The sequence below is a fragment of the Rhinolophus sinicus genome, linkage group LG02, assembly GCF_036562045.2.
Source record: "Rhinolophus sinicus isolate RSC01 linkage group LG02, ASM3656204v1, whole genome shotgun sequence".
In the NCBI taxonomy this organism is placed as follows: domain Eukaryota; kingdom Metazoa; phylum Chordata; class Mammalia; order Chiroptera; family Rhinolophidae; genus Rhinolophus; species Rhinolophus sinicus.
Window position 1 is genome coordinate 49528520 of NC_133752.1, and position 19070 is coordinate 49547589.

The 19070-nt window shown below is 35.7% G+C and overlaps 1 protein-coding gene across 6 annotated transcripts in view; it reads left to right on the top strand.

Annotated features, from left to right (window-relative positions):
- The window catches only part of LIN54 (lin-54 DREAM MuvB core complex component), a 63178-nt gene that overhangs the window by 3717 nt on the left and 40391 nt on the right, over positions 1-19070 (top strand). For 3 of the 6 annotated variants that reach the window (XM_074324238.1, XM_019731329.2, XM_074324240.1), the window contains exons 2-3: positions 11633-12348; positions 16470-16593. In XM_074324238.1, coding sequence (XP_074180339.1) covers positions 11665-12348; positions 16470-16593 — 808 coding nt within the window. In that variant the 5' untranslated portion in view covers positions 11633-11664. The remainder of the gene's footprint in view (positions 1-11632; positions 12349-16469; positions 16594-19070) is intronic. The other 3 variants (XM_074324251.1, XM_019731331.2, XM_074324256.1) reach the window with 1 other exon arrangement.

Consider the following 19070-nt stretch of genomic DNA (forward strand, 5'->3'; position numbering starts at 1 on the left):
AAGGTTTAGTTAATTAATTTTTAAAAAATCATTTGTTTGATGTTCTTGTATTATCCGGTAGGAATTCGATTGTTTTTTTTCTTCATAGATTTTATGTTGCAATTATTTGGTCCATGCCAACCCAGCTGCTAGATTAGAAGTAAGACTAAGAATTTTTAAAACATTCAAATAAAGAGGGAGATTAAAATGTTTTTTCATTAGCTTTCTTTTGCTTTCAACCACAGAGGGCTATTGTCTTTCTGTGATTCCTTGTGCTTATCTTTAACGACCAGTTTTCAGATTGTTGTGGGTAGAACAATTGTCTATTAATAATTAGAAATATGTTAGAAAGAAATGAAGGGTTACGCCTCCAGAGATAGTCCAGTGTCTTTTGGGGTGAGAGGAGCATTACACACTTTCATTACTTTTCTCAAATATTACTATTGGTTATCTATTACATAGTACATACTATGCTAAGGATAGGGGATACCTCAGTATCATTGCTTCAGGAAACTCTCAGTTTAGGAATTGTTGGAGGTAAAATTGGAAGGATGGGGTTGAGTAGGGTCATAATGAAGAAGGCCTTGAGAATTATAGAAAATTTTTAAATAGGAGAATGAAAGCCTCAGAGATGCACTTGAGGGAGATAAATCCTGTAGCTTTTATGTAGGATGTGTTGAAGGTTAGAGGAGATGGAGGTAAAAATACCATAGTAGGCTCCAAGCTTTGGAGATTTGGAAATTCTTGGTTACATTTGGAAGGAGACATTGTGAAGGTGTAATCTGCATGATATATGATAGATTAATATATTGAGAAACATCAAGGATGATAAGATCTCAAACCCTGCTGTTTGATAGAATATTGAATGCCATAGAAAAAGAGAAATTAGAAGAAGCTTATTTATATAAAGAGGAAAAGACATTTTTGCTGTTAAATTTATTGGGATGAGATTGGTTAGTAAAATTATATAGGTTTCAAGTGTACAATTCTATAATACATTATCTATATATTGCATTGTGAGTTCATCACCCAGAGTCAGTTCTCCTTCCATCACCATATATTTGATGGTGATGGTCTTATTTTATTATAAGACCTGATCTTCTATTAATGTTTGCTGCAAAAGACACATTAGAGCTGATTGTCCGGCTAGGTCTTATTTTCGGGGAAATGATATGAGTGAAGTCATGGTTCTCAACTTTTTTTGTCTGACTTATATTGCTTAGCATGATAATCTCAGGGTCCATCCATGTTGTCACAAATGGCACTATTTCATCTTTTCTTATGACCAAGTAATATTTCATTGTATATATGTACCACATCTTCTTTATCCAATCACCTATCAAAGGACACTTTGGTTGTTTCCATATTTTGGCCACTGTGTGATGCTGCAATGAACACAGGGGTACATATATCTTTACAGATAAACGTTTTCAGATTTTTGGGTGGATACCCGGAAGAAGGGATTGCTGGGTTGTGTGGTAATTCTATTCTTAGTTTTTTGAGGAACTTCCATACTGTTTTTCATAGTGGCTGTACCAATTTACATTCCCACCATCTGTGTATGAGGGTTCCTTTTTCTCCACAGCATCTCCAATACTTTTTATTACTTGTCTTGTTGATGATAGCCATTCTAACAGATGTGAGGTGGTATCTCATTGTGGTTTTGATTTGCATTTCCCTAATAGCTAGTAAAGTTGAACATTTTTTATATCTGTTGCTTGTTTGTGTGTCTTCTTGGGAGAAGTGCCTATTCAGGTCCTCTGCCCATTTTTTAACTGGGTTCTTTGGGGTTTTTGTTGTTGTTGAGTTGTATGAGTTCTTTAGATATTTTGGACATTAACCTCTTAATGGAGGTGTTGTTTGCAAATATCTTCTCCCATTTGGTGAGTTGCCTCTGTTTTGTTGGTTTCTTTTGCTGTGCAGAAGCTTTTTAGTTTGATATAGTCCCATTCATTTATTTTTGCATTTACTTCCCTGTCCTTTAAAGTCAGTCAAATTCATAAAATCCTCTCTGAACCCAAGGTCCCCAAGTTTAGTACCTATACTTTCTTCTATGCAATTTATTGTTTCACGTTTTTATATTAGGTCTTTGATCCATTTTGAGTTAATTTTGATATATGGTGACAGCAGTCTAGCTTCATTCTCTTGCATGTGCTTTCCAATTGTTGCCAGCATCATTTATTGAAGAGGCTTTCTTTTCTCCATTGTGTGTTTTTGGCTCCTTTGTCGAAAATTATCTGCATATATATATATACACACACACACACATATATATATATATGGGTTTATTTCTGGGTTCTCAGTTGTGTTCCATTGGTCTATGTGTCTGTTTTTCTGCCAATACCATGCTGTTTTGGTAATCGTTGCTTTTTTTTTTTTTTTTTTTTTAATATAAATTGAAATCTGGGAGTGTGATACTTCCAACCATGTTCTTTTTAATTAGGATTGTTTTGGCTATTTGGGGTCATTTGTGATTCCGTACAAATCTGATGATTTTTTTGTTCTAGTTTTTTAAAAAATGCCATTGGAATTTTGATGGGAATTGCATTAGATCTGTGTATTGCTTTGGGTAGTATGGCCATTTTAACTATGTTGGTTCTTCCAATCCATGAACACAGAATATCTTTCCATTTCTTTGTGTCTTCAACTTCTTCTAGTAATGTCTTGTAGTTTTCAGTGTATAGGTCCTTGGTTAAGTTTATTCCTAGATATTTTATTCTTTTTGTTACAATTACAAAAGGAATTGTTTTTCTCATTTCTTTTTCTGAAATTTTATTGTTAGTATATAGGCATGCAGTGGATTTTTGTACATTGATTTTGTATCCTGCAATTTTGCTGTATTTGTTTATTGCTTCTAATAGTTTTTTTGTGGAGTCTTTAGGGTTTTCTATATAAAGAATCATGTCATGTGCAAAAAGTGACAATTAAATATCTTCATTCCCAATTTGGATGCCTTTTATTTCTTTCTCTTTCCTGATTGCTCTGGCTAGAACTTCCAATACTATGTTGAACAACAGTGGTGAACGGGCAACCCTGTCTTATTCCTGATTTTAAAGGAAAAGCTTTCAGTTTTTCAACATTAAGTATGATATTAGCGGAAAGTTTGTTGTATATGGTCTTTATTATGTTGAGGTACTAGGAAAAGGATTTTCATTTGAATTATAGTATATCACATACCTGTCTTCACAGTAACCATGCAAGTAAACTGAGGCTTAGAAAGATTATTGCTTAGGTGTACACATTCAACAACTAGGAGTGCCAAAATTTGAAAGTGGGTATTTCTGATTTGAATCCCTGTGTTTTTTCCACCATGTTAATCTTAAGCATGAATAATGTACAGTCCCCATTTAAAGGGAAAAAAAACATATTTTAGATCCCTAGTATTGTCCTAAATAATTTCATTAAAATATTTAATTTTTAGATGTATATAAATATAAATTCCTTATGCTTATTACTTTTTTTTATATTGGGGAAGGAGAACAGGACTTTATTGGGGAACAGTGTGTACTTCCAGGACTTTCTTTTTTTCCCCAAGTCAAGTTGTTGTCCTTTCAGTCTTAGTTGTGGAGGGCGCAGCTCAGCTCCAGGTCCAGTTGCCATTGTTAGTTGCAGGGGGCACAGCCCACCATCCCTTGCGGGAGTCGAGGAATTGAACTGGCAACCTTGTGGTTGAGAGCCCACTGGCCCATGTGGGAATCGAACTGGCATCCTTCGGAGTTAGGAGCACGGAGCTCTAACCACCTGAGCCACTGTGCCGGCTCTTTATTACTTTTATACAAGTATAAAACAAAAGTAAATTTATAAATGAAATATGAACAAAACTGTAAAACATTAAATTTAGGGTGATGATGATGTTGTTTTGCTGAAATAAAATCTTTCTTTGCATTGTGAATGTACTATGGTCTGCCTTGGCAAGGTGTGCAGTTTTCTATATATTATATATCCTATGATAACTCAATTCCTACACCACTTTTCTGTATTTGAATGCTCTAAAGCTTTCCTCTTTAAATCATAAGTTAGGTGATTTGGCTTTCATTTGGCATAAATATATCATTTACCTTGTAAGATCCTTCTGCGCCTTTTCTTTAGCTCACCCTAATTCTAGTATCGCTGATTGCAGATATGAGGTGGTTATCCAGATGATCCAGAATATACTTTTTCAAAATATAACATCAAAATGAAAATACAAACTTTTCGACTCTTCATCAGGAATCATGGTTTATAGTCCACTGCTCCTAATTTGGTTTGAGAAATGTAGTTTTGTAGCTAGCTTTTGAGATTTTGATGCTTGATTTTAGAAATCAAAGTTAAAATCCAAATAGTGTAGTGAGCCACTTAGTGCTGGTGGTAATTTCTAGGTACAAAAGTATAGTTCTTAAACACTCGGATATTTCTGTCTAAACATCTGCAATTACTCATCTGCAATATGGTGATAGGTCATCACTTCATATTATTAAGTGTAAGAATGAAAACAGTTGTTCACCCAGGTTGTCCTCCACCTGTAACTTAGAAAAGAACAGTGTTTCTGTACTGGTAATATTCTGTAAGAAACTTTAAAAAATGTAAAAGCATAGAGTGTTTGTCATTTCTATCTTATGTTATTTTTTTATTTTATATTTAATTCATTTCTTTTCATGGTTACCATCCTAAATCAGACCCTCCATTTAGCACTGTCTTGAACCAATTACTGTAATAGCCTTCTAACTCGTCTTACTGCCTCCAGCCCAATAATGTGCTGATATGAAGTTAATCCTCCTAAAGCACAGCTGTGATCATGCCATTCTTCTATTGATTTTTAAGCTCTGTTAGGGCAAGGTCTTTGGTTAATTTCCCATAATTCCCTTCACAAAGTTGATGAGTAATAAGTATTTGTTAATCAAATGACTGATAAAAATCATAAGGTAGTTAAAAGCTAAGAGAACCTCGTAGATTTTAAGATGGAATGTTATTGCAGAGTGTATTGGTTAAAAGCTGAATCTGAGTGTTTAAAAACTTATTTGAGTTTTTAAGGGAGTTTCTCAGTTTGTTAGTGTGTCTTATGACAATGTGAGTTTATTTCATTTGAAGTGTTGTGAAGTCTCAGCATTATATAAACCTATCGTAATCAATAGACAAACCAAAGTTATCTTTCAGAGCCTAGTGTACAAAATGCTAGTTTTAGATGACACCCCTTCTCCATGGTTAATTTATTCATTCTTCAGGTTTGTATTGAGAGGTTGTTATTTGCCTGCTTTGTTCTAGGTACTGGGGATGGGATACAGAGGTCATGAAGACAGACAAGTCCTTGTCCTCATGGAGCTTGCATTCTAAAGAAGTAGGGGAGGGAGAATCAGACTGTAAACAAAGGGACTTTCTGATTGTGACAGATACTGTGATGGAAATACCAGGGTAATGCTATAGAATGCCTAGGGCAGTGGAAATGGGAGTGGGGGTGCTAGTTTAGTTGGAGCTTATAAATGTAATACAGTTGAGACAAATTTATAAATCATTAGACTTTCTGAAATGAGTCAGTCTTTTAAGTTTCATCAGACTTAAATCATTCAACCGTGTTTGACTTTTAAGGGGGAAAAATCTTAATGTATTGATTTCCAGAATTGTACTTTGCCTTTAGAACTTTGTTTTATGAGCAAAAAATATTGAAGGCATGGGGAATGCATTGTATGTTCTGTACTCTTTTACTACCATACCTTGGCAGGTACCATACCTTGTACAGCTGAGGTGAACTAAAGTGCCTCAGTCCTATTGGCTTGTGAAGATACTCTGTTTTCTTGAAGTGGTCCTCCACACACTGGTGATGAGGTTGCATTTGATAGTAGTACATGTCTTCCATTCCTAAGGGATAAAATTAGAGTGATGATTCATGTAACTAGATGGCCATACCCTTTCCTGCCATGCCCACAAGCTCCTTTTGAGAGTTTCTTTTAGCATAAGCCGCCCTGCCTGTGACCCTGATTGAAACAGATATGGATGTCTAATCATAAAGCGGTTATCATATTCTGCTCAGTGACTTATGAGGTGTGCTGGCTCCAGAACTCTGCACAGGCCTATACTACATAGAGACTGGCCAGACCAATCAGACCTTTTCTTGTTAGAAGTTTGAACTTTATTCCTAATTCAAAGGCAAACCCCCTGTCTTGTAATTCCTAGTCGCTTTTAAGAGAACAAATAAAAAGACATGTTCTTCTTAATGACAGAGCTTCAAAAATACATAAAGTAAAAATACACAGAAGAGAAATAAACAAACCCACAATCATGTTGGGGAATTTTAACAGCCTTTCTCAGTAATTGGTACTGTGTTTCCCCCAAAATAAGACCTATCCAGACCATCAGCTCTAATGCGTCTTTTGGAGCAAAAATTAATATAAGACCCAGTCTTATTTTAATATAATATAAGACCGGGTCTTATATAAGACTGGGTGTAATATAATGTAATGTAATATGATACCGGGTCTTATATAAGACCGGGTCTTGTATTAATTTTTGCTCCAAAAGACACATTAGAGGGCCGGCCCGGTGGCTCAGGCGGTTAGAGCTCCGTGCTCCTAACTCCGAAGGCTGCCGGTTCGATTCCCACATGGGCCAGTGGGCTCTCAACCACAAGGTTGCCAGTTCAATTCCTCGAGTCCCACAAGGGATGGTGGGCTCTGCCCCCTGCAACTAAGATTGAACACGGCACCTTGAGCTGAGCTGCCTCCCGGATGGCTCAGTTGTTGGTTGGAGCGTGGGCTCTCAACCACAAGGTTGCCAGTTCAATTCCTCGACTCCCGCAAGGGATGGTGGGCAGCGCCCCCTGCAACTAAGATTGAACACGGATGGTGGGCTGTGCCCCCTGCAACTAGCAACGGCAACTGGACCTGGAGCTGAGCTGCGCCCTCCACAACTAAGACTGAAAGAACAACAACTTGAAGCTGAACAGAACCCTCCACAACTAAGATTGAAAGGACAACAATTTGACCATTGTTCCCCAATAAAGTCCTGTTCCCCTTCCCCAATAAAATCTTAAAAAAAAAAAAAAAAAAAAAAAGACACATTAGAGCTGATGGTCCGGCTAGGTCTTATTTTTGGGGAAACACGGTAGAAGAGGAAAAAGTAAGATGGTAGAAGATCTGAGCCACACTATCAACCAACTTGAGCTAATTAACATATGTACAACACATTCTTTTCTCGTGCACGTGCAGTGTTCACTAAGATAGACCATATACTAAGCCATAAACAAGTCTCTAATTTCAAATGATGGAAATGTTATGGAATGTATTGCATTCACTGACAATAATTGGAGTAAGTTAGGAATCAATAAAAGATAGAAAATCCCCAAATATTTGGAAATTAAATAGTATACTTCTTTATTTTCCCTGTGTCAAAGATGAAATCATAAGGAATGTTAGAAGACATTTCAAGTGAATGATAATAAAAACATTGAAGTTAGTAGGAAGCTAAAGCAGCATTTTTTAATGGAAATTTTTAATGTTAAATGTTTATTTTAGAAAAGAAGAAAGGTTTAAAATCAATGATCGAAACCAATGATCTGACAAACTTTCTGTAAAGGGCCAGATAGTAAGTATTTTAGGCTTTGCAAGCCATGTAAAAAACAATTTTTATACACACAGTCACACACACACACAAAGACACACACACACACACACACACACACCTCCTCCTAACTATTTAAAAATGTGAAAACCATTCTTAGTTGGAGAGTAATTAAACAGATCATGTGCCTGATTTGGTCTATGGGCTATAGTTTGCTGAACCCTGATTTATGCTTCCACCTTAAGCTTCTAGAAAAAGAACAAATTAAACCTAAAGTAAGTAGAAGGAAGGAGGTAAAGATAACAGTCAATTAAATAAAAAATGGACAATTGAGAATATCAATGAAGCCAAACTGATTCTTTGCAAAGATCAATACAATTGATAAATATCAAGCGAGACTGATCAAGAAAAAAGGAGAAAAGACAGAAATTACCACAATGAGAAATGAAGTGTTGACATTTCTACAGATATTAAAATAAGAGAATATTATATGTAACTCTGTTAATAAATACAGCAACTTAGAGTAAACAGATAAATTCCTTGAAAGACACGAGCTGTCAAATATCGAAGATCACTCAAGAAGAAAGAGATAACCTGAATAACCCTACATCTAGTAAAGAAATTGAATTGATAGTTAAATACCTTCCCACAGGAAAGTTTGATGTCTAGATGGCTTCACTGGTGAGCTCCAGCACACATTTCAGGAAGAAATAGTAAAGCCATGCAGACTTTTCCTGAAAACTGAAGAGGAGGAAACACGTCCTAACTCATTGTATTAGGGTGGCATTATCCCCAGACAGCCACTACAAGAAAAAAATAACCTACGGACCAATATCCCTCGTGAGTGTAGACAACAATGTTTAACAACATATGAAATAGAAGTCAGCAATATCCTTAGTTGGCATGCAGACCCGCACAGCAGCTCCCTGGGCCTCTCCATGTCTGCTCTGTGGGGCTTGCGGGCAATGGAGGAACTGGTAACACACGGGATGCTCATGGTCCTTGCTGTGCTGTGAAGACAGAACCAAGACCTGTGTGTCTGACCCGGGACCACTGTGTGGGCTGGCAGTACCGATGAAACAGCAACAGGCTATTTTGTTAGCCTGTCTGGAGGTCAAAAGTCTCAGGTCCTTCACAGTTCCTAACAGTTTTGGCCATGAGGATGGAGTGCTGACAGAGACATGGCTTTCTGGAAGAGGAAGGATGAGGGCCTTGCGGACTGGGTTAGGGGATAGGAAAAGACTCGCTGGCATTTCGAATGCTCTTACTCAAGTGATAAGGGTGGCATGTGCAGGAGGAGTAAGAGTCCTTCAGTGTTCTACCTCTTAATGACTATTTAGGGGCTGAGCTGAGAGGTGGCCCAAATGGTGCTTTGGTTATTGTGTACTCAGTGCCGTGGCCCCAGATGAAAGGCAGTGTGGCTGTAGCTGCTGAGTTAAAGAGTCCCCTGAGGTGAGAAAATGGTGTGATACTGAGGATATAGAGCTTTGGTTGGATGGAAAACATTAGAAGTTTGTTTAGTTGAGCTGCCAGTTTGGGTACTTGAAACTGAAAGTAAATGCACTGATAGGCCACTGTCTCCCTTCATGGCCTGACCTCTCCCTCCTCCTACACCTTCACTTCAGGTGTTTTAAGGAGAAAGATGAATAGGAGTTGGGCTGAGGTCTCCCAGTCCTTAAGGGGAATGAACAGCCATACCCACCTGTCTAAATATGCTGGGGAGCTTCAGGGAGAGGAGGGAGTCAACCTTTTATGGCTCTGTTGGGTACTGGCACCTGTCATCCTCCTGCCTCTTTCTGGGGGAGATGGAGTATTCAGATGCAACTGACAGGGCTTGGGCAAGTTTGCAGTGGGGAAGGGAAGCTAATGTGACATTGTGGGTGGGGCCCTTTGCTGTGTACTGTTTGGCTTCCATTGCTAAGGTCTATTGGTACTGATGTTTTACGTACCTGTACTGTAAATGCCCCTACGTGCCTGTGGGGACTCTGCTGATCAGGAAGAGCCACATGTAGAGTAGTGCCACTACTTTGGGGTCCCCAAGCCCTAGTGATTCCTTTGAGCTACAAGTTATTGTGACTCATGATTCTGCAGTATATACAAAGAACTCATGCAGCTCAATAAGAAGAGGGTATCTTTAAGTATAGCTAAAGTTTTTAACAGGCACTTTTCAAAAGAAAATATACAAATAGATAATATGCATGCGAAAAGTTGATCAACATCATTAGTCATCTCAGAATTGCAAATTAAAACTACAAGGAGTTATCACTTCACACCCATTAGAATGGCTGAAATGAAAAGACCAACAATACCAATTGTTGGCGAGGATGTGGAGCAGCTGGAACTGTCCTCCATTGCTGGGGGCGTATAAAATGGTGTAGCCACGGTGGGAAATCATTTCAGTGTCATGCAAAGTTAAAAATAAACTTACCTCATGACCCAGCACGTCCACTTCTAGGTATTTATTCAAAAGAAATGAAAATGCATCCATAAGAAACTTGGAACTTGAATGTTCATAGCAGTATTATTCATAAGAGCCCCAAACTGGAAACAATCCAAATGTCCATCAACAGGTGAATGGATAAACAAATCATGGTACATTTGTACAATGGAATATTATTCAACAGTCCAAAGGAACAGAAGTACTAATAAGTACAAGAATAAAAATAAATCTCAGCATGCTGAGGGAAAAAACTCATACTGTATGATTCCTGTATGTCATGAGTGCGTAATATGCGATTCCATTTATGTAAAGTTCTGGAATGGGCAAAAAGGCAAACTTAATCTATAGTGATAGGACAAATTGGTTGTGTAGAGTGGGTTTGACTGTAAAGGAGTAGACTTGGGGTTTTTTTGTCCATTTTAAAATACCAGTGATAAGAATTTAAGACAATATAATTTTGTGATTAAAATTATGAACTTTGGTATCATAAAACATATCCTGAGTTTGAATCCTGACTTTTCCGTTTACTAGCTATGTGACCTTGGGCAAATTATTTAACCTAAGTTTTTTCATCTGTAAAATAGGGGTAATAATGATGCCATCTTATTGTGACGGTAAATTAAATTGTGCCATCACTGGTAGATAATAAGTGCTCAATAATGATGATAAATTTGGCAATACGTTTGTTACTGCCATGTCTGTTACCCTTAATCTCAGAATGGTTATTGATTTTTATATTTTAAAAAAGGGCAGAAAAAGAATTGTTCATTAGATTCCTATGGATCTTTGATATTCTATGGGCAAATAACTTATTGCTGTTTAGTCAGTCATAAATATAATGTGCTTCTTCAATAAGTGAAGACAATGATACGGACTCCTTTATCGGAAGTTCTGCATAAACTTTGGCTAAAGGCATCACAGTTCTGATTTGTTTATAATCTGCTTTATTACCACTTGTTTTCTTTGTGGGGACTGGCTGTATACCTCTTAAATGGTTCCCTTTTTGATAATTTTAAATGGCTGAGGAGGATTTGAGAATCAAAAGTTTCTGTGGAGCTAATTGATCAGACTTGGGCCAAATAAACCATTTGATTTGCAGTTACTGAGATGGATTACTCTGGACAGTCTTTTAGCATTAATTTGAGTATTTAATGGATTTTTATAAATGGTTGAATACTATCATTTTAGGACCTAGTTCACTGGAGATGTGAAGATATTTTCCAATATCTGTTTATATTTTAAAATCTTTATTTTTTTTTGTGTGAATTAGCAGTTTTCCAGTCTGTCAATAAGAGGGGAAAACCGTAACTGGGAAGAAATCAAATGATCAGAAATGTCAAAGATTAAAAAGTTTTATGAGCGGGTATTAGGAAGGAGTTTCCTGTAATTATGTGATGTAGTGTTACCTGAATGCAGTATGCTTTGGGGTTGAGGCACAGCAAATGAGAATATTTGCTTCTAGTTTTGTGTCCCACATAACTTATACTTCAGATTCTTGAAGGTTGAGGGTATGATAAAATGGTTTAACCTAAATTCACATCAGGAGTATTCTTCATTCAGTTACGTTAATAAAAAATATTTTAAATTTTATCATTTTTTCATTTGCATCTTTCTTAAATAATTTTTTTCTTAAATCTATTTTCAAAACCTAAGTAATTTTTTATTTTTCAACTTTTATTGCAGCGCCTGATCAACTTTCTATCAGGAGAACGATCATGGAGGTGGTGCCAGCTGAGGTGAATAGTTTGCTTCCAGAGGAGATAATGGACACTGGTATAACTTTAGTGGATGATGATAGTATTGAGGCTGTTATTGTTTCATCCCCAATTCCCATGGAGACAGAACTGGAAGAAATTGTCAACATAAATTCTACTGGTGACTCTACAGCCACGCCCATTTCCACGGAACCAATCACAGTGTACAGTAACCACACTAACCAAGTTGCAGTGAACACCACAATTACTAAAGCAGATTTTAATACCACAGTGAAACCAGCTTTTCCAAGTGGCCTTCAAAAACTTGGTGCTCAGACTCCTGTGACTATATCAGCCAATCAGATTATTTTAAACAAAGTATCACAGACATCTGATCTTAAACTTGGCAATCAGACCCTTAAACCAGATGGACAGAAGTTAATTTTAACAACTTTGGGCAAGTCTGGTTCACCAATTGTTTTAGCACTACCCCATAGCCAACTACCCCAGGCTCAGAAAGTTACAACTCAGGCCCAGTCAGGAGATGCTAAGTTACCACCGCAGCAAATTAAAGTAGTTACCATTGGAGGGAGGCCAGAGGTGAAACCTGTCATTGGTGTCTCAGCATTGACCCCAGGAAATCAACTGATTAATACTACAACTCAGCCCTCTGTGTTACAGACCCAACAGTTAAAAACAGTACAGGTAAAAAAAAAAAAAGGGGGCTTATGAATTAAAATGCATGTTATACTGATTTCGCAGTTGTGTTTGTAGGGTGATGAAATGCTTAGTTGTTATTGAATTCTTTTGAATGTTGCTTTTAGTAATTGTGTGGGGGTTTTTGGGTAAAATTTGATGTCTAATGCTTTGAAAACTTTTACTAGCGAACTTAGAACAAACTTAATTTTGGTTAAATTCCAAACGAGTGTATTTATAGCTTTTTATTCATTTTTAAATGCATTTTATTCTCAGTAGTAGTTTGATTACAAGGATGTTCTGCTGGTATAAAGATGCCAGAGTTGCTGCTGGGCTGTCAAAAAATAATTCATACTTGATTTTTTTCATTTAACAGATGGCCAAAATCTAGGAAAACTTGCTGCTCTGAGAAATCTTTGGAACCATAAATAGTACATACTAGCCAGTGTGCGCCTTCTTTGGGTTTACTGTCATAGCCATCATTCATGTTTACATTGTGAAAAAGGCAATGCTATGTGATGGAAGATAACATATAGGCTTTAGAGTTGGACCAAATGGATTTGAGTCACCTCTCTGCTGCCCTACCACCTGTGGAACTTTGGATAGGTTACTTATCATCTGAGTTTTTGACTTTAGCTGGAAGATGGCTGTTCGGTCATGATGAAATACGCAATAACAGATAGTAGTTGATATAATTCTCAAAACTTTGAGGATCCTTTGAAATGGTACCTATTATTAGTATGAATAGGATCTTAACATAGAAGGTTCACAGGACATGTATTAAATGGTTCCCTATTTTTCATGACCAAATAGGCCTTTTTGGGTCACCACTACCCTTAGAAATACAATGATCCACTTAAATGACCAGGGAACACAAATGCATTCCCTGTTTGAGAGTCACCTTTTAAAAAAAAAAGAGAAGGCATGAGTTGGAGAACTAAAGCAAGTGTACAAGGAACTATCTACCCCCAGTTGATGATATTAGAAATATTGTTTTGGTTATTATGTTGGCAAAATAATTAGGAACTTATATTCATGGGATTTTTATTTAAGAACTTTGTAAGATTTCTCAAACCTTGTAATTTGCCCGTGTTCCTTCTGCCCCTATTAAACACTCAGTGTCCTTTTCTTTCTTGTTCATTATCATCTCACTTATCCCTGACTCCTTTACTTTAGATTGAGGATCTCTTGAATGAGATACGCTATCACCAGCAAGTATCTGTCCTAAACTTGTTTTTTTAGTCAGGTTTGAAACTTGTTTTTATTGGTTTATCAGAATTTATTTGGCTTTGGGGATGTGGATCATAACCATGTCACAAGAAACTGATAATGTAAATTAGAATGTCATTTTTTTTATTTACAAGAGCAATGTACATATACTATTTCAATGACCAGTTTACTTGTGTTCACTAGTTTTCTACTATAATTCCCTAAATACTGACAATAAAAAACAAAGATTGGGATCTAATTCTTGTAACTTCTTTTATTATTACTTTTATAAACCCTGATTCTATTTATTGAGAAAAAAGCTTGTATTTGAAAAAAAGAAACCCCATTTAGAATATTGTTCTACTTGTCCGGTTATTTTTAGGCAACCCAAATCCTTCCAACTCAAAAGTAACCTACAAAGCTCTGATGCACAAGAAAACAAACAAACACGAGCTACACGTCTTATGTTTCCTTCTTAGGCATCAGAATATTTGGTTTGTTATTACACGGTGTAAAGGATTCTCTGTTTTTTTTCCTAGACAGTCCTCAGTGTTGTCTTAAGTTTATTTAGAGTATTGAAACTGATAGGGTATGGACAACAGGTAAGGGTTGAAGAAGGAAACCCATCTTAAAAAATGAAGGAAAGGGGTGACAGATGAGGCTAGAGGCAGTAACAAAGAGGTATAGTTACACTTAACATATTGCGTAAGGCAGGGTTTAAATCCCTCGTGAAGATTCTCGTGATCCGTACGCAACGTGTTAATTACAGATATATAAACACTTTCCCATGTTTCTTGTGCATAGAATATAAGAGGAATAAATAACTAATAGTCTGGAGCAGCATAACTCCTTACTACTTCCTGAGTCTGTACAATACCTTGCTAGTAATTCCTGCATGTTATTATTTGGTCCCATATTTGGCTATCTTATTTGTAAATTTCCTTTATGATTCATTTTTGTCTTAATGTGCTGATTAGATAAATTTGTTATAAATGATGGTTTGTTTTACTTAATAAAGTAATTTTGTTCGAAGATAGTTTAGAATTCATAATGCATAAATCAGGGTTCCTTAACGGAACACGAAATTATTTTCAGCAAAGTTCCTCTAAAGAAACATAACCATAAAAAAGAAAAAAGAAAAGAAAAAAAACATAACCACAAGTGCAAGTTGAGATTGTTCCTTTGAATTATTAATGTGCTTTTGTTTGTATTGTTTACATTTTTTCCTGATTGGTAAGTATTCATATGACTATGTGATTATGAAAATCAATCAGTGGGCAAATACTTTAAGCTCCTGATCTTTATAGCTAAGATTTTTTATTTTGAGGCTTGGATTTTAAGAGCACCAATATTTCTGCCTCTTGAGATTATTAATACTAAGTCAATAGATGACAACTTCTAACTTACTTTAGCGTTTTAGGCCTGTAAACAGAGTTGAGAAATATATTCCCTTTATGTCTCCCAAAGTGCATCAGTTTTTTAAAGTACAATTATGGATTTATTTGGCTGAATCAGAATTTTGCAAGTTGGGTATTTTTTAATATAATAATGGATCTACATGTTTTTTAAAAAGTGATTTGTATTTAATGTGTATTTATTTTGTCAGTAATATGTTCTGAGTGTAAAACAGTGATATATTCAAAATGTAAGAAAATGTGTTATTTAGTTTAATTTATAATTTGAGTACAAAGCTAATATTTATCTTGTTCTGTGATCTATTACAGTTACTGGTATATTTCTGTCATTCAAATTGGTCATGTTTATTCATTTTGAGTCATTCTTTCCAATAATAAATTGTACTTTCAGGCCCTCAAGTTTCATATCTGCCAAAAGATAATATTTAATATCCTGCCTGCTTCAAAATCTATAATTTTTATCATACCTAAATTTCTGCTTCTAACTTTTAGAAGAAGTCTTGTCTTTGCATACATTGATAATTTCAGTATAAAAACATTGATAACTATTTTCCTTGACTTGTGGAGATTTTTAGTTCAGGTCAATAGCGTGCTAATATATAATTTAAGATTGGAGATGAGTAAAATATACACTCTCCCTTCAAGGAATTTATAGGTTAGTAAACAGTATTTTAGTAAACAATATTTCAGAGGTTTTGCCTTTGGAATAGAGTCTTTGCTTTGCGAAACTGTCTCTTTGTATCTAGGTCGTTAATTTGTTCAGTTCTTCGGTTATCTACCCCTGATATATACATTTAAAGCTGAACATCTAATCATAAGCCTGTCAATTTAATGTGTGTTTATTTTGCTTCCAGAGGCCAATGTCGTTTTATTTACAGGTGGCTTCATCATTTGCACTATTCTTTCTTAACCTACTCTACTCCCATCTTTTTATTATTGAACAATTTATTGTTTTGAGAAAGAATATTGCTGTGCCATAGTGTTTTATTATTATTTATTAAATACTTAATAGAGACTAAAATAAGGAGTTTCAATGAAATGCAAAGGTATTACTACATAGGGTGCCAGAAAAATGTATACACATTTTAAGAAAGGACAAAAACTATTAAAATTGTAATACTCAATATATACCAATAACAAAAGATGAATACAAGTCACGTGTGACTTCTGCAATTACAAGAGGTGCTCAAAGTGGTTACCATCAGTGTCCAGACACTTCTGATTACGGTGAACTGCTGTTTGAGCAACCCTGACCAAAGTGTTAACATCTCTTAAAATGTGTATACATTGTTTTGGTACCCCCAGTATATATTGTCTTAAGGATGTGATCATATTAACATTTTAATGAATGGCTGCATTTTAAATGTTTTTAACATTAATACTTAAGATATATTTTATTAAATGAGCTGGTTTCACATGTACTTCAGCTTATCCATCTTTTCTCTAATTTTGATTGACTAGATGTTTTATAGAAACATGGTCTTCATAGTTATTTATATATTTCAGATTGCTAAGAAGCCTCGAACACCAACCTCTGGTCCAGTAATCACGAAGCTGATCTTTGCAAAACCAATTAATAGTAAAGCAGTTACAGGACAGACAACTCAAGTGTCACCACCAGTCATTGCAGGTTATTTTTCTTTATAGTTTATTAAGCTATATATTTACCTTTCTGTCAAGTTTTAAAAAGGCTGTTCTGCCACTTTGAAATGTTTTAGTGAAACAAGTTTAGTTTATTGTAAACTAAAGTAGTTAATAAGAAATGTTACACTTATTAAATGTATGCTTCAAGCAAAATGTTTTATCTCAAAAATCAGTCCATTACTTTAGTCTCTTTAGTTTTTGGTAGAAATTTACCATGAAAATAGCAAAGTTTTAAACTTTAATAATACTAGCTAACATTTATATAGTGTTTACTATGTGCCCTGCGCTATTCTTAGCTCTTTACATATACAGAGGGTGCCAAAAAACTGTATACACATTTTAAGAAAGGAAAAAACTGTATTAAATTTGTAATACAACGAATGACGCTAGCATTCATTTGATTAATGCCATCTTTAGAGCTAACGTTGTTCTACACATTGCTACCGTAATTTAATTCAACTTCGAAAAGTAATACAGAGATAACATCTCTTAGAATGTGTACATTTTTTGGCACCCCCGGTAGTGACTTTCATAATCCTCGGGCAATCCTATGAGGTCGTCATACTCCGTCATTGTGGAAGTGGGGACACTCATCTAATACATGGCCAAGCTGGGATTTGAACCCAGGCAGTTTGTCTCTAGAATACACACATGTTAAGTCTAATAGGTTTAAATTAATGCACGTGGGAAAGTAGTATTTCATGGTTTCTGTTGGAATTTTTGGTTTCAGTATTTTAATATGCTCTGTATGCAGCTTTTTATGAGTAGAACATTGTCACAATGATAGTAATTACTTAAAATGATAACAGAATTTTAGCTATATTAATTTTAACCAACAAATTCCTTAGTGTGACCCAATTCTCTTTTATTATATACTTTAAAATTTGTCATCACCAAATAACTATAAAACCTCAGAAATCTTGACTTCAGTATTTCATTCTCTTTTCGTTTTTCCACCTTTGTACTCCCAATCTAGCAATTCTTTGACTTTGAAATCCTTTATCCATTAACCCTTCCACTTTCTCATAATAATCACCCCTTCCTGTCCTCAAAGTCTTCCTTACTCAACATGGAATCCATGACCCATCATATCTCTCCTTTGTAAACACCATTGATTATCTTTTCCTTGTCTCTCTATAATGGCTTCGTTAAGTCCAGCTCTCTTCTTATTCCTTGCCTGGCAAGCACTTCAGTACTTCTAGAGAAAATCACATAGCTGTGGTGCCTGGTCTTTAATTCAGAATTACACTTACATTACTCTTTTCACCAATTCAGAGCTCATTTCTAATATCCATTGTGCTAAGGGCTATGGAAGCATGTCTGGACAGTAGACTTTAACTAGAGACTTTCAAATGCTAACTACTTATTCCTATGTGTATTCTTGATGAGTGTACTTCAAATGTTAACTAACCATGGGTGGGGGAGAGATATATATTAAAATGAATTACTACTATCTTTGATAAATTTGTGGTCAGCATAACAGTAGGCCACTCTGAAGTCAATGGCAATGATTTACCATTTTCCTGAAGCTTTGAATTGTATGTAGGGAAGCTTCTCATTTTAGCAAATGAGAGAAGGCATGGAAAGACTGTGATTTGAGGGCAGTGTTGGGTGAGAGAATGTTCTTTTTCTCATTTGTCCTCAGTAGAGATTGGTGGAGGAGGCTAGTATCTTGAGGGCTGTCATAAGAGGCAGATATGGCAACAGAGGAAAGATTAGAAAGGATGTGGAATTGATGTTGGTTCAGGAAGTGGGCTTCAGTTGGCTGAAAGTGTGAGCAAGGGTTGGATGTGTTGATGAAAAAGGGCTGTCAGTCCCCTGGGAGGTTTCGGGTAGGTGGAGGGGGTTAACCAGGAGGAATGTCTCAATGCAATGTTCTTTACTGTTTGATTTTGAGAGTCCCTTAAATTTTTTAATTATGTGAAAAAACCGGATGCTAAACAATTGTGATATTTGCAGAAAGAAGTAAGTATCTGAATGAATTTTTGGTTAATGTCAAGATTTCATCTTTTACATGTCTTTGGGTTGTTTATAACGTGTTGCACACTAATCATAGCTTCACCTTTTAATTATAGACTGTTAGCCCCACCACAGTGCATAGAGATAGACCTCTATTATTAAATTTCACTAAATTGTTGGCATTAAGTTCAGTTTGGAGGGATAATCTCTACTGTTAACTAGTTTCTTGTGGCCTTTTAAATTCATGTAAACCAAATTTTAAAACATCAAAGTGCTTTCCTATTGAATTGTCTTATCACAAGGAGGTTCCATCGTCTTTATATTGTAGCTAATGATCTTTCAAAATATATTTAGATTGTTTTTTAATGACTTTTGGGCTTCTCATTAAAGATAGATATCTTTTTCTGTCTTTCAGTCAAAATAAACTTACCGTGTTTCCCCAAAAATAAGACCTAGCCAGACAATCAGCTCTAAGGTGTCTTTTGGAGCAAAAATTAATGTAAG